This window comes from Lytechinus pictus, chromosome 8 (assembly GCF_037042905.1).
Source record: "Lytechinus pictus isolate F3 Inbred chromosome 8, Lp3.0, whole genome shotgun sequence".
Classification (NCBI taxonomy): Eukaryota; Metazoa; Echinodermata; class Echinoidea; order Temnopleuroida; family Toxopneustidae; genus Lytechinus; species Lytechinus pictus.
In genome coordinates, this window is record NC_087252.1 from 38686830 (window position 1) to 38703711 (window position 16882).

Sequence of the window (16882 nt, forward strand, 5' to 3'; positions counted from 1 at the left end):
CATAACAGAGACCGAAGCTTTTGGTCTAGAGTCTAGAGAAAGAGTTGCAATTCAAATGCAACTCAAAAACATGACAAATCTTGTGCAACTTGATTTTCAGCCAGAAGCATCCGCATTCGAGATTTGTGTATGCGTGTGCTTTTACCCGTCCTCGATAACTCCTAAAAGGCTAAATTTTGCTTGCTCCACCATTGCGATCCCAGCGGCTGTCATCCGTCTGTGTAAGAGGAGGACAAAAAAAATTAGAAAATGTTTGAAAAAAATCAGTCTACATGTAGGTTTAATTAGTCAAATGAGGAATTAGTCTATAATTTTGTAATTAATCTGTCCAGGCCTACCCCACATTTCCCTGCTCATCAAGACCACTCTGCCACTTTCGGGAAATAATAAGATGGCAAATATAGCGATCTTCAACGCTTATATATAAGCGTCGAAATTTGTAGCCATCTCCTTGTATTAGTCTATAATATACGACGTGTCAAATTGTAGCGAATTAGTTCGCCATTTCCAGATCTCCTCTATATATACAAACGACGGGAAATTGTAGCGAACTAGTTCGCTATTTTTCGGATCTCCTCGATATATACACAAGGGGAATTGTAGCGAACTAGTTCGCTATTTTCCAGATCTCCTCTATATACAAACGACGGGAAATTGTAGCGAACTAGTTCGCTATTTTTCGGATCTCCTCGATATATACACGAGGGGAATTGTAGCGAACTAGTTCGCTATTTTCCAGATCTCCTCTATATACATACGACGGGATTTGTAGCGAACTATATACGAGGGGGCATTGTAGCGAACTAGTTCGCTATTTTTTTTGATCTCCTCTATATATACACCAGGGGGGAATTGTAGCAAACTAGTTCGCTATTTTTCGGATCTCCTCTACATGTATACGACAGGAAATTGTTGCAAACTAGTTCGCCATTTCTCATCTCCTCTCTAAAATATAAACATGGCAAACTGTAGCGAACTAGTTGGCAATTTTTCTGATCTCTTCATATACACGAGGGGGAAATTGTAGCGAACTAGTTGTCATTTTTTCCAAAGCTTACATTATTGTGAAGGCTTCAAAGTGAAAATCTGCAGGTTTTGGCTGTATATATTGATGCCATATTGTCAAATTGTAGCAGACTAGTTCGCTATTTTCCAGATCTCCTCTATATATATATACGAGGGGGAATTGTAGCGAACCAGTTCGCTATTTTCCAGATCTCCTCTATATCCATACGACGGGATTTGTAGCTAACTAGTTCGCTACTTTTCGGATCTCCTCTATAAAATTATATACACGAGGGGGAATTGTAGCGAACTAGTTCGCTATGTACAATTCCGTCTCTTGTATATATAAAGATTAGAAAAATAGCGAACTAGTTCACTAATTCCTCCTCGTGTATAAAATTTTATAGAGGAGATCCGAAAAATAGCAAACTAGTTCGCTACAATTTTCCGTCGTATATATAAAGAGGAGATCCAAAAAATAGCGAACTAGTTCGCTACAAAAGAAGAGATCCGAAAAATAGCGAACTAGTTCGCTATAATTTCCCGTCGTATATATATAAAGAGGAGATCTGGAAAATAGCGAACTAGTTCGCTATGATTTCCCGTCGTATATATAGGGAGAGGAAATCCGAAAAATAGCGAACAAATCCCGTAGTATGTATCTAGAGGAGATCTGGAAAATAGCGAACTAGTTCGCTACAATTCCCCCTCGTGTATATATCGAGGAGATCCGAAAAATAGCGAACTAGTTCGCTACAAAAGAAGAGATCCGAAAAATAGCGAACTAGTTCGCTACAATTTCCCGTCGTATATATATATAGAGGAGATCTGGAAAATAGCGAACTAGTTCGCTACAATTTCCCGTCGTATATATATATAGAGGAAATCCGAAAAATAGCGAACTAGTTCGCTACAAATCCCGTAGTATGTATCTAGAGGAGATCTGGAAAATAGCGAACTAGTTCGCTACAATTCCCCCTCGTGTATATATATCGAGGAGATCCGAAAATTAGCGAACTAGTTCGCTACAATTTCCCGTCGTTTGTATATAGAGGAGATCTAGAAAATAGCGAACTAGTTCGCTACAATTCCCCCTCGTATATATATATATAGAGGAGATCTGGAAAATATCGAACTAGTTCGCTACAATTCCCCCTCGTATATATATATATAGAGGAGATCTGGAAATAGCGAACTAGTTCGCTACAATTTGACACGTCGTATATTATAGACTAATACAAGGAGATGGCTACAAATTTCGACGCTTATATATAAGCGTTGAAGATCGCTATATTTGCCATCTATAAAATACCGGCCACTTTCACAATGTAAAAAAAAAATATTACAAAATTGATTCACCAAATAAATCTCAAACAAGATATAGGGACTAATTTAGATTTAGACCGATAAATAGGTCTATTTCTGTCAGGGATACGCTCCGCCAACACTTCGTCTAGCTTCGGGGTATCCCCTCTGTCAATAGACCGATGACAGCCATTGGGCTCGTAGTAGTGAAGCAAACAACCACCGCTTAACTACATGTATGTACAGCGTCTATGTAGATGGGGGGGGCTTTTGCACCCTTCTCGATTATTCCTAAATTTTGCTTTTTGACGTGTGGCAAAACACAAGAAATTATAAAGATATGCTAAATACATTCAGCTTACCACCTTTCCGAAAAATATGGCGGAAAATAAGGGAATTTTGATGACAAATAGATCAGGATCAGCCAGTTTCTTCTTTGATCGCTTGATCACCATCAGCGCAGTGCACATCTGAGCGTACGAACGTTCCAGCGAATTTGCTGGCGCGTCCATCGGCTCAGCTGTAGCTGACGGTGATTAAAGAAGACCCTGACTGATCCCAATCTGTTTGTCATCAAAATTCGCTATTTTTCAGAAAGGTAGTAAGCTGATTTTATTCGATATAAATTTTGCCAGAGTAATACTTTATCCATCTTTGGTATTCAGTTCTACATGTATGGCTTGATTTTAAAAGTATTTTGCTTAACAATATACATGTACATGTACATGTTTTAAGACAGCCACCCACCTGGCTTGTGTCTTGCTTGTGTCGTGCATTGTGAAGACCGAAGTCAACAATGTGCCCAGCTCAGCAGGATACATAGCCTATATAGCTCATTCATTTGGCTTGGGCTTTATGACGTAACATTATTAGGAAGTATTTTGCCTAAAGTTGACTTAAAAAATACTTTGAAGTGAATTGAATAGGATAAGCATTTTGCTTAGCAAAGCAAAATGCTAAGTAATTTACTTCAAGTTTAATAGTCAATTGATACTTACATGAACACCTGCCCAGGAATCTCCAAAGAAGTGGAGGTTCAATCAAGTGAGAGGTCTCACATGACATTCAAAAGCTTCTGATCGGGCATTTATTTCTATTAATATCAATCGTACAATGTATGACCCCCCCTATAAAAAAAAATGTTAATAATATCAAACTGCTTTACATAAAGAAGGTTTGGCAAAGGGCAAGTCTAAGAAAAGGACCCCCTATAAACTTCGAAGACAAAGTTTTCCTAATTTGAAAAATTAAACATTTGGGCATTTCTAAACCCACCAAAGATTACTGTACAGGGTGTATGAAATAAAGATGAAAGCGGGCGAGTTCTTCGGCTTGCCCAAAATCATTTCCTGCTGGCAGAAATGGTAAAAAAATAAGATATTGTTATTGAAAATATATGTAGCATGTTGTAATAATGATATCAATATTAAAATCATTTTGCATTTTTGTAGAAATGATTATCGAAATCTTACTTGTCCACGCTACCAAGTTATTTTTTAAGGAACTTCAGATCTAGATCTAGACTTTTTTGGTGATGGGTAATGGCTTTTATGCTCCTATCTGGGCTTTTAAGTTTGTCATGGAAAATGCTGGCGCTAGTCTATAGTTGTGCTGATTGCTAGCCATACAATTGAAACCATGCTGTCATTGCTGTGCTTCGCTTGTTCGACTTGAGTTTTTGGCCCATATATTATAAAAACCAAAAGATTTTTGGCTTGTCTTGCACATCAACATGTAGCAGAGCGAGACTATTAGCGCCGCTTTTCAGATGACAGCGGTGGCAGTGTAAGGTTTTGAAATGACATAATAACTTATGGACCTATTTCATGAAACTTGGACATAAGGGTAATCAAGTATTAATGAATTTCATGTGTTGATTTCAGGTCACATGACGAAGGTTAAAGGTCATTTAGGGTCAATGAACTTTAGGCATTTTGGGGTATTTGTTGAATTTCCATCGTAACTTTGAATGTTTTTTGAGTTACTGTACATCTAGTTCATAAAAAGAGTTATCAAGTATCACTGAACATCTTATGCCAGTTTCAGGTCGCATGACCAAGGTCAAAGGTCATTTGAGGTCAATGAACTTAGGGGGTATTTGTTGAATTACCATCGTAACTTTAACTTTGAAAGTTAATGGATCTAGTTCATGAAACTTGGATATAAGTGTAATTAAGTATCACTCAACATCCTGTGTGAGTTTCAGATCACATGACCGAGGTCAAAGGTCATGTAGCGTCAATGAACTTTGGTCATGTTGGGGGTATTTGTTGGATTACCACCATAACTTTGAATGTTTATGGATCTAGTTCATAGAACTTGGACATCAGAGTGATCAAGAATCAGTGAACATCCTGTGCGAGTTTCAGGTCACATGAACATCGTCAGAGGTCATTTAACTTTGGCCATGTTGTGGATAATTGTTGAATTGCTATCATAACTTTATACTGTAGTGAAATGTGGACATACATGTAGGGGTAATCCAGTATCATTGCTCATCTTGCACTGTAAGTCTTAGGTCACTTGGCCAAGGTCAAATGCCATTTAGGGTCAACGAACATAGTAGTATATTATTGTCTCACCTGCATAGCAGAGTGAGACTATAGGCGCCGCTTTTCCGACGGCAGCGGCGGCGTCAACACCAAATCTTAACGTGAGGTTACGTTTTTGAAATGACAGCATAACTTAGAAAGTACCGGTATATGGACCTAGTTCATGAAACTTAGCCATAAGGTTAATCAAGTATTACTGAACGTCCCGCCTGAGTTTCATGTCACATGACCAAGGTCAAAGGTCATTTAGGGTCAATGGACTTAGACCATGTTGGGGGAATCAACATCAAAATCTTAACCTAAGGTTAAGTTTTTGAAATGTCATCATAACTTAGAAAATATATGGACCTACTGTAGTTCATGAAACTTATACATATAAGGTAAATTTATCAAGTATCACTAAACATCCTGCATGAGTTTCACGTCATTATTTGTTGAATTACCATCATAACTTTGAAAGTGTGTTGGTCTAGTTCATAAAACTTGGACATAAGAGTAATCAAGTATCACTGAACATCCTGTGCGCATTTTAGGTCACATGACCAAGGTCAAAGGTCAATGAACTTTGGCCATAATGGGGGTATCTGTTGAATTACCATCATAACTGTGAAAGTTTATGGATCTGACTCGTGAAACTTGGACATAAGAGTAATCAAGTATCACTGAACATCCTGTGCGAGTTTCAGGTCACATGATCAAGGTCAAAGGCCATGTAAGGTCAATGAACTTTGGCCACGTTGGGGGTATTTGTTGAATTACCATCATATCTCTGTAAAGTGTATTGGTCTAGTTCATAAAACGTTTAAATAAGAGTAATCAAGTATCACTGAACATCTTGCGAGTTATAGTAGTTTTCAAAATCAGCACTGCTGCTATATTGAATCGCGTGATGCAGGTGAGACCGTCAGAGGCATTCCACTTGTTATTACATGAATGGTGTTGTTTGTGAATAATTATTTTTGTCATTTTCAAAGTCAGCACTGCTGCTATATTGAATCAAATGAATTGGAGCTTTATATTTGATGCATAAACTACCAAGAAAATTCTGATTCTATGCATATAGCAAAATTCCTACATGTATGAACTGTAAAGCACATTTAAAAAAAAACCAAAACCAAAATAAATCAAAATTCTTTTACAATCCTAACTCTAACCCTTAGGATGCAAGACTGAAATGTCGCAGGAACAAATGTTGCGTCACCACATGTATCTGAATCTGCATTATAGTTTTTTTTTTTTTTCAGGCTTCTTTGCATTTTATGATAAAAATTACCGATTGCTCTCCCCCATTTGAATGAATTTTCATTATATAAATTTTGCAGAATAGTCCCCGAAGTTTATAAACGTCTATGTACATGTATGTGTTTTTTAACGGTCAAGTCCACCCCAGAAAATTGTTGATTTGAATGGATTTGAATGTATTTGGTCTAAGCTAATTGCTCTGTTGTACACAACACTTCATCTACATGTGATATCATTTTAATTCCCCTTAAGTCTAATTTACACTGAGGGATGCCAGACCAATTGAATTTTAGATGGAAATGGGCATAGCCTTAAAAGAAAATAGACAAATAGCAATGGGACAAAATGGTTAGTAGACAATCTGGCTGTAGATGAGCTCTACGTGTACATGCTCCCAGTCAGCATGTTAACAATGCAGCTTCCAGAAAAGCTTTGACATGCTGCATGTAGGATTGTACATGTACATTTGTGTTGGAGGCACTGTATGCATGTACTTGTAAATTGCTGTTAGAAGTTTTGTCTTGAAATCCTTGGAGATATTGATCTGCTTCTATGAAAAGATTTATTGATTGCGAGCTAGTTATGAGCCCATTGTGTAAACTGGACCTCTTAGGGCTTGTCCGAAAATCTATTGATGTTTTTTTTACTTCAGCTCTATTGTAGGGCGTGGAGGGGGTGTACATGTAGGAATGTGGATGTGTACCGGTACCCTTGTCACTTCAAGATTTTATTGAATCATTTGATTAATTTATAATCATTAATAACGCTGCATTGCAGGAGATTTTTTTTATTACTATATTGTTTTTGGTGTTATTTTTAACTTATCATTATTATTGTTAAATTATTGTTGTTAGCTTTAGGGCAGGTCCAAGCTATTGTCCCCTCTGAAGCCAAAATTAAATCTTTGCCTAAATCTAACATATTGTATGTCATTTTAAAGCTTATACTCTGAAGTTTTTTGCAGTATATTTTTTTTCTTCTGAAAACGTAAAGTTAATGAATGCCAAGGTCACGATTCCAAGAAATCATTAATTAGCGTGACATACGGGACATCACAGTTTTTGATCGGCAGATAATGCAACTCATATATTTGCAAATATTTATGTGGGGACTTGTAGTGCTAAGTTAATGCAAACATTTGAAAAAAAAATGATTTTGAAAATTTAAGTAAATTATCTGGTGCCCAATAGGCAGTGTCCCGTACGTCACAATTTAGCATATGTTTTTTTAGATTCTAATTAAGAAAAAGTTGAACAGTTTTCTTCACACTTTGGATAGTTCTAATTTATAGTACTATACATCCACAAATTGATGTGAATTTACTTAATTAATTTCATGTTTAATTATATCAGCTAATTAAGCTTTGTGACGTACGGGACATACCATACTTTATACATAGGATTTCTATGTAATTCTACTTAGGGTTATTTTTCAATTACATGTAGAAGCAGAGATAAAGTAAATTGAGATAAATGATTCTATATCAGTGGTTGAATATTGGTAAAAGGGTGGTCATAAAGTTATGATTTGTAATAAATAACAAAGGTGCATATTAACATACTTGTTAACATATATGTCTTATGTTATTAATTAAATCTTTCATAATTATAAGGTCATAAAAAGTTTGCTATGTTTGTTTCATCATATACTATAATAGCAATATATATCAATCATAATAATCCATGTAAAACTTTAATACTATACTTTGGTTTACATCCAGTTAATTATAAATTTTTATGAAATTTCACTTTCCCCATTCGTTTAACACAGGCAATTATTTGCAAGACATCTTTCATAATATTTATAAGGTTGTAATGTGTTTGCTATGTTTGTTTCATTGTATACATGTACTATTTTAAAAGAAATATATATCAATCATGATAATCCATGTAAAACTTAACTTACTCTGGTTTTAAATCAAGTTAATTATAAATTTTGATGAAATTTCACTTTCCCCATTCGTTTTACACATGGACAAATGTCCCATACGTCACATGTCCCGTACGTCACTGCGCGGATGTTTATATTTCGAGCTATTACATAATAACAACAATGAGTTCTATCATTTCATTCATGGCTAATGAAACTTGATAAGATACAAGATGAAAACATGATAATGAGAGATTTCCAGCTTATTCCAATTCACAGAGTTTTAATGACAAACTTTTTTTCAAAAAAAAAATCATTATCAGCTTTTTTCTGGTCCCGTACGTTACAGCGCATATTAATTGAAATATTACATCGTTAATAGAATTGTAGATCAATAATTTTTTTACTGAATAAAGAGGGCACAACTGGCCAGGTTCCAAATCCAGAAAAGATTCTCTGTTGTGCATTTATTTTTTATGTTATACAACTTTAAAATCTCTAAATGTCCCGTACGTCACAAGTCAAATAGCTTGGACCTGCCCTTTATTATTATCACTATTATTACATTATCATTGTTATTATTATAATTATTGTTATTATTATTATTATTATGACCATTATTATTATTGTTGTTATCATCATCATAATCATTTCATTATTATCATTATCATCATTTACATGTATTTATTTGGAACATTTAAAATGTGAGAAAAAATATAAAAATAACAGCAATATACAAGGAGAGAAAGATCTTCTGACTCGGTAGGGAAAAGAATTTGGAATTTTTAAATGTAGATATTTTCTTTCAATTCCAGGAAGTGGGGTTGAAAGATATGAGAACATCTGCTTTCCGTTATTAAAATTATTATTATTATTTTGTTGACGGGTTGCATTTTCTTTCTTTTTACGAAAAATTGTAAGGCTTTTCATCTCAAAGTTCAGACAACATGTACAGTCAAGTGTTATGCAATATTACCCAGTTTTGTTTGATTACTAATGTTCTTGTTGCTTTACCATGGGCTATTAAATGCTGACTGTAGGCTAATATTAGATCTAACAACTGGATAACAGTAAAATTTTAGTTTTTAGGATAGTTTAACATAGCAATGTGGCATTTTGTAACTGGTCAATTTGGAAATAAAGAAGCTTAAATTTGTGTCAGTTTTTTGCTTTATATTATTTTGCTATATGTTTTTTTCTATTTTCTTTCTGCAGATATACAGTATGCTACCAACAGTGCCACACACATTCTGAGGACCGCAATGAGAATGGATGCTGATGGCGTCATCGTCTGGGAAGATCACAGCGCACAATCTTCATCTTCTTGAGGATGATCCTGCTGATGCCTCGGGGGACGGAAGAGGCGAAATGATGCCTGACGACGATTTGGACCTCAGGACTGCTGACAGTCCGTCTTCCGTTGAGAGCCGGCAGTTGGATGACTCCCCGGTAGATGATAGGGCATCACCGGCAAATCTTAGGGAGGAAGCCAAATACCAGGAGGAACTCAAGGAGAGGGTGAAGAAGTCCTTTGCAGATCTAGGAATCGAACCTGAGGGTGTGTTGTTGAAGGATAGTTTGGATGACACTCCAAGGGATCCTATTGAAATCAAGGAGGACCTTCCATATGGGGAGATTCGGGAAGGCGAATATGACTCTAGGAGGAAAAAAGAAATTGTTGATAGTGAAGTGAATGATGATGACGTTGATTCTACCGAAGAACTTGATGATGGTCGTGATGATCATGGAAATGAGGAAGAAAAGCATTTGGAAGCAGAGGTTCCTGTAAATGATGACGATGAAGACGAGAACTTTCTTGCAGACTCTCTTGAAGCAGAGGCACCTAATCATCAAGGCCAATCTGACCACAGAGCAGAAAGTGAAGACTATACTGTGCACCAAGGTGATGACATTCAGCCTGGAAATAATGACAATGCTCCAGATGTGGGAGTGAGTAATGACCCTCACTTTGAGGATGATGAAGAAGAAAATGATTTTGTAAGAGATTCTTTGGAAACGGATCGGGATGAAGCAGAGCTGGACAACCTCAATGACTCCAACCCTATCAGTCTTGGAGAGGTAGATCAAGATCAGTTTGATGGAGATGCATCTGATAGCTTCCCAACACCTGTCAACCAAAATATTCTTGATGAGAAAGATCCTGGAGAACCTTCTGACCAATTCCCATCTTTGTCACAACCGTTGCAGCCAGAGGATGAAGATGATGACGGAATTGCGGATCCATTCCATGAAGGAAGTGATAAAGCAAATGATCAAAGTAAAGAGGAAACATTTAGGGATGATGCGGGACCTGTTTCAGAAAGACCACCCTCAGAGCAAGAGTATGAAACTCTTAATAGAAATAGGACATTGGATGGTAATGATGGTGAATCCGATGATGGCATTGGTGAAAAAAATAATAGTGGATCACAGAATGGAGTAAGGCCATTTGTCAGTGACACAACTCCACTAGAACATGATTATGGTGATGATGATAAAGGACAACAAAGTCCAGCAGCTTTAAGAGGGGATCAATTTGGAGAGAGTTATCCTGATGATGATGGTCGGAATTCAGAAAAGCCACCTGTACATAGTCATATAGGGAAACAGGAGTCTAGAGAACAATCGCCTGTCCTTCCAAAGCCTTCAATTTCCAATTCAAATAACAATGCTAAGGGACCTCATGAGAGGCCCCCTTCTGGTGGGTCAGTACATTCTGGTCATAGTAATTTGAATAGCAGACGGAGCAGTAGTAGGCAGCGTGATCCTACAGGTGTTCTTTCAAGTCCAGGGCACCGGACAACTTCCAGGAATCGTACTCCTGTTAGATCAAGAGATAGTTCTAGAGAAAGGGAATCGGTGTCAAAACAGTCACAGCGTAGCAGGACAAGACAGTCATCAAATGACAGATCTCGGCAGACTTCCAGTGGAAGATCAAGACAGGTACCTAATGATAGAGTGTCTCCTGCTTCACCACAAGCTCAGTCAGCTAACACGAATGGATCATTAAAGTCTAGAGATGGTTCAGGAGGTCCCAGGGACCAGTCCTCAAGAAACAATGAGAGTAGAAAAGAGAATGGTCGCAGAGGATCTAATGATATTAACATTCCTAGATATTCACGCAAAGGTATGAATAATTCAGATATTGATGATGAAAGTTCGAAGGAAGACCTCAGGAACAGTCCAAGCAGAGGGCATGGAGCAAGAAATGGATCGAGTAAGTTCAGAAGAGTACCGTCTGGCTCAGAAAAGGCTCAAACAGTGGAGTCTGTCAATGCAGGTAGCAATGATCCACTCTCCTTGAAACCCCCTCCAGGACCTCTGCGACAAAATGTATCTTCGCCAAATGCCGCAAAGGCTGCTGGGCAAGTTGATTCTACTGGGAAAAAACCTAGCCCAAGAGATTTCATGACCCCAGGGCAGCGATTAGAGTTGGAGGAAAATAAGCAGTTCTGGTCTGACATGCACCAAGCTGGTGTCTTCAACCAGCCTTTGAATCAGTCCATTGCAAACCCTTCCACTGTTAACCCTACCTCCAAACCAAGGAATGACCAAATAGAGAAAGTAAAATTAAAGAGCGGAGAAAAGGTTAGGGTGGAATACATATCAGATGACAGCGATGATGAAGATCTGCACTTCGTAGATGAGAAAGGAAGTCCTATTGATCAACTTGGTAGACCACTCTTTGCCCCACAAACTCCCGAAACCCCAGATTTAAGGATTATGTATAGAATTAAGCCTTCTCCACCTCGACAGAAATCAAACAAAAAATCTTCAAGTGGAAAGCAGCGGACAAGGGAAGTGTCTGCAGCTGACTCTTCAAGGTATGGTAGTGGTTACAGCACCAGGAATGGATCAGGACAGAAATCTGGTAGAGAAGGATCCAGGATCCCTGTAAGACAGTTGGTAGATAGACACGTTTCTCCCATTGAGGATGAGATTGAAATTTCTCCAGTTGAAACCCAGCAGGAGGGAAACTTAGATTCCACTCTCCCACCAGTGACACAAGTTGAGTCTCCTAGAGAAAGGCCTGTGAAATCTGCTTGCCTCCAAACAGGTTTAGATGATCTACCAACACCTGAAGATGTTGAAGGATCCGAGTTAAAGAGTCCTGTTCAGGAAGTTTCTATTCAGACGTCAGATGAGCACATTACAGGGAATAATTACAACACACTGCCATACCAAAGCCCGCTTCAGTCCCCAAGGCATACAGGAGAAACAAGACCATTTGGACAAGTGAGGGTTGCTCCGTTTCAACAGCAGGGTCCAGAGCATCAACCTCCTCCTGGATATAATCAGCAGGGTCAAATGCCATTTCCTGCAGGTGCATATGCTCAGCCAATTCCAGGAAACTACCAGGGTAGTCCACAGGCACATTGGCAACCTGTCATGGTACAACCTGGCTACCCAAGCCAAGGCCAACAGTTTGCAGCCCCTCTTCAGCCACAGTTTGTAGATCCATTGATGAATCCTGGAATGAACCAGCAAATACCTCAACAGATGATGCCAAATTACCCTGGCCAACAGCATCACCCACAATACCACCCACAAATGCAGGATCCCATGCAACAAGGTCCGTTTCAACAACAAATGCCTCAGCACCCGCATTCTGGACTGCAATACCAATATCAACCAAATCCACAAGGTCCATTTGCTAGTCCGGGTAGGCCAATTCCGGTACAAGACATGGAAGACCCTTACCCACATGAGCGAGATACATCTGGGCAATCAGACAGGAAACAACCAGGTCCCATAAGGCAACAGCCCAAACCTAAACACAACTTCATTGACATCAATAAAACATCAGCCAAATTGAGACGGGATCCTCCAAATAAAAAGTACACTGAGGGTTTCCAGCAGAAGAAGGGTTTAAGGTCACCAATAAACCCTAGGCAACCTCTGCCACAGATCTCCAGGGAAAGCTCCCTGGATGATGGCCAGGAGTCCTCAACTGGGTGGACACCACATGGTAGTGCAACCAGCCGATCAAATGACCAATGGGCACAGGCAGTTATTCGCGAACAGCAGATGATCATGTTAGCTCGAGGTATGTCCGATCCAAACATCTATCCCCAAGGACAAGGGCCTCCACCACCCATGCGGAATGGGTCCCTACCTGGTAACTATGGAGGTGGAAACACATACCAAGGTGGCTATCCCACTCCTGACACCAATCTTAACCAGGTTAACGGTCAACCCTACAGCTGGTCTGCAGACCGTGCAAACGCCTATGCAAGAATGAATGCCATGCAGAATGCAAATCAACCTGGGGTGGGAGGTCCGTTTTCTGTGGATCCTCGAGGAAGCTATGAGGCCACCCAGACAAGTCCAAGACAAAGGATGGCCTACACCCATCCTATGCCATCCAGGACAAGTCCTTTCCAAGTGCTTCCTGACATACAGAACTCTGGGAGAACAAGTGGTGAGTTCCTGGTTGTTTTTAAGTCATCATAAAAGGAAAGTCCATTCTTACAACAAGTTGATTGAATAGAAAGTGAAAAATCAAAGTAGCATAACACTTAAAATTTAAATGAAAACCACATCTCTAAAATAAGGAATTTATCGTATTAAATTTTTTATTTGAATCAACATTTCGTTGGGATGGAGTTGCCCTTTGATCTCTGATACTAAGTGGCATTATACTGACAACTACAGTTTACAGATTTACGTCATGGGCGTACATGTCTTTGCAAATCACACTTTTCACTCCAGTGGGCTGGGGAGTAATACACTGACAACTCAACCTACATGTAAATCAGTGGTTAGAGAGGGTCAGTGTTTGGACTAAAAATTGAGGTTGATGTAATTAAATAAAGTAGAACTGAACTAAGAAAAGAGTCATATCTGCTGGTATTCTGATTGAACTTAGGTTTAACCCTAGTGTAAACTAGAATTTCATACCACTCTTCTATTGAAAGCTGGGTTTCAAAATATACTTCCATATTCATGGAAAAGATTATATGGTCAAGTAAGTACTTAAAAATGAATTACTCCTACATGTAGATTGACAAAAAGCATACCCTATCTGTGAACAAGACCAATAGCATAACTGGGAATAATCAAAGTGCGCAAAACATAAATCATTTTATACTCTTTAAACCTGCAGGAGAAGACAAGGAATTGAGGACCAGTGACCCCGATGGCTACCTACTGAAGCTCCAGAAGCAGAAGCAAGGGCCTCAGTACAAACCGTACACCCTCAAAGACTTCCAGAATCTAAAGAAGGATTTCAAGTTTGGAGGTCTGGGGCCGGACAAGGAAACTATGAATATCAGGGTAAGATAATGATGATGGTGATGATGATTAATATAGCTTTTAATACAATGTTTCTGTTTGTAAGCACTGCCTATTATTACCACAGCTTCACCATGGTTACCCTTATCGGGCTTTTGAATATTCAAGGAATTCCTTTCCTAAACCAATTTACTACTCCTACATGGAGAGCGGCAAAGTTAGATAAATGCCTTGTCAAAGGATGCGAGTAGTGCAGTGGCATTTGAACCCAAGATCTTATAATTTAAAAGTCAAGACTTGTCCATGGAGTCGCAACACGTTAACTCCAACTTCCCACAAGGGGTTGTTTGTTCGCTCATTCATTGATTACACAATACCTCAAAATGACCTTGCTATGAAATTTATGACATTGATAAAACAGCCAAAGAATCGGTAACAAGCCGTTGCTGCACTTTGGCGTAAGAGAGTTGAAGGCACAACTGAATGATTTGCTAAGAATTTACAATGAACTTAAAGCAATATGATGCCACAGTAGTCAAAGAAAAAAAAATACAATGATCTGTTGGCCATTTGATGTCTGAGATGAGGAGAGGGTATTTTTATGTCAAGGATTAGACCATCTATGGAGGTGATTTGATGTCTAGGAATGGACAATGGTCTTTTTGAGTGATTTTAAGTCTAAGGGTAGGTGGAATTTTTTTATGTCTATGTCTTTCATCCCTGCAGAATGAGAAAGTGGCCCGTCAGCGGGATTACGCCCGTCAGGTGATGGAACAGAACAAAAAGATAATAAGGGCCTCGCCTCAGGCCAGTCATACCCCAGGGAAGGATAGCCCACAGACAGAGGCATCAAAGAGAGAACTGGTAAGGTCCCTATCAAACCAAGGGAATGTTTCGTAAAACTTGTAACATTATCAAATTTACAATAACAGTTATAAGCCACTGAAATCATTCGATCTGATTGGCTGATAGTAAATTTGTTATAGAAATCTTACATTTGTTATTATAACAAGTCTTTATGAAACAAAGCCCAAATCTTCAAGGCTCATTTATTGGACCATAAATAGTTAGAACATTTAATAGGGGAATATTTTTGCTAATTTGTATCTAAAATATGCACTAAAAGCCAAGTTGTAAATTTTACCAATAATTTCCTCTCTTTTATTAAATATTAAAAGACTTCCCTGTCATTCACGTAAATCTGTGAATAAAAAGTCTTGTTGAGCCTGGAACATCCCCAATGCACATACATGTATACATGAAAAGTTACATTGGATTAATGCAATTCTGGGCCCCGTCTTACAAAGAGTTACAATTGATCCGATCAATGGTAACTCTATTGAAATCCATCAGTGTCATAATTTCTTTCTACGAAAAATGTGCGCACTGTCCTTTTCTATGCAAAGAGAAGCGCGATGAATTTTCAAGAAAACAATGAATGCATGAATATGCATCATAGCTAGAAAATATTTTGAACAAACATGCATAATACATGTTGACGTTGCCGGCCGTCCATAGTTGCGATTGATTGGATCAATCGCAACTCTTTGTAAAACGGGGCCCTGTTCTGCACACATATTCTGTCTCACTTGGCTTTATTGGAGGGTGTCTAATTTTATTTGTAATCCATATCTTGTTTTTTTTACTCTTCCAAGTTTAGGCTTTAGGGTCATGATTGGTTAATTTTCTATATTCTGAAATTGTTTGACCTTAAATTTTTCAATATTTATGATATAGATGATGTTTGTAGGCTTGCATGGTGGAGTTTATAACGTGGAGAAGGTTTACGGTTCACCATGTGTTATATGAAGAAGGAAAGGAAATACAGGGAGAGAAATTGAAATGGAAAGACGAGAAAGGATGAAAAGAGGAAATTAGAAGACGGACAGTCAACCTGCCCGAAACATCAAGTAACCTCTCTTCACTTTATCCTGCTACTACTCAACCCTTCGCTACGCAAGCCATATTCAGCTCATCTCATCTGCTTTACAGTCCTTTTCAGGACTTCACTCACTTTCAAGAAAAGAATACTTTTTATTTCCTCTTTTCATCCTTTCTCGTCTTTCCATTTCAATTTTTCTGCCTGTATTTCCTTCCCTTCTTCATATTACACATGGTGAACCGTAAACCTCCACGTTATTTATGATATAGTTTATGTTTCTGTTTTGCATGCATTAACCACTATTGACTTGGTTCCTACGTGTACCTTATTATCCCCACCCCAACTGTAATCGTGCAGAACAACTCATTTCCATATGGGTCATTTAGATGACAAAGCCGCAAGATTTTGACAAGTTTTTAGACGTGTACTGGTGAGAGTGCAGAACATGCAACATTTTACATTTTTTTCTTCTTGTTTTGAGATTAATTCTTTCATAGAAAATATCAAAGTGTTGGACTGACATGGTCATGTTTGCACATCTAACCCTCACCACCCACCGCTTTGCCAAGAAATTTGTGTTGCGATGATTATAATCCCCCAAAAGATTTATTTTAGAATAGAATATTCTTTAAAAAATACACTGGATAGAGTTACATCTGTACCATTTTTTATTTATTTATATTTTTTGAAATTCAGCCACATCAGAAAAAGCCCCCAAAATTGTATTTTTTATGAAGAAAATTTGACCAGGCAATTTTTGGGAGGACAATATTGCTCTGTGGGCCACAAGCAA

The 16882-nt window shown here is 38.2% G+C and overlaps 1 protein-coding gene across 4 annotated transcripts in view; it reads left to right on the forward strand.

The window, feature by feature from the left end:
- Nucleotides 1–16882, forward strand: part of LOC129266162 (serine/arginine repetitive matrix protein 2-like) — a 29022-nt gene that overhangs the window by 935 nt on the left and 11205 nt on the right. For 3 of the 4 annotated variants that reach the window (XM_064104055.1, XM_064104056.1, XM_054904006.2), the window contains exons 2-4: nt 9189–13395; nt 14080–14249; nt 14934–15071. In XM_064104055.1, the coding sequence (XP_063960125.1) occupies nt 9246–13395; nt 14080–14249; nt 14934–15071 (4458 nt within the window). In that variant the 5' untranslated portion in view covers nt 9189–9245. Of the gene's footprint in view, nt 1–9188; nt 13396–14079; nt 14250–14933; nt 15072–16446; nt 16520–16882 lie in introns of all 4 variants that reach the window. The other variant, XR_010294520.1, reaches the window with a different exon arrangement.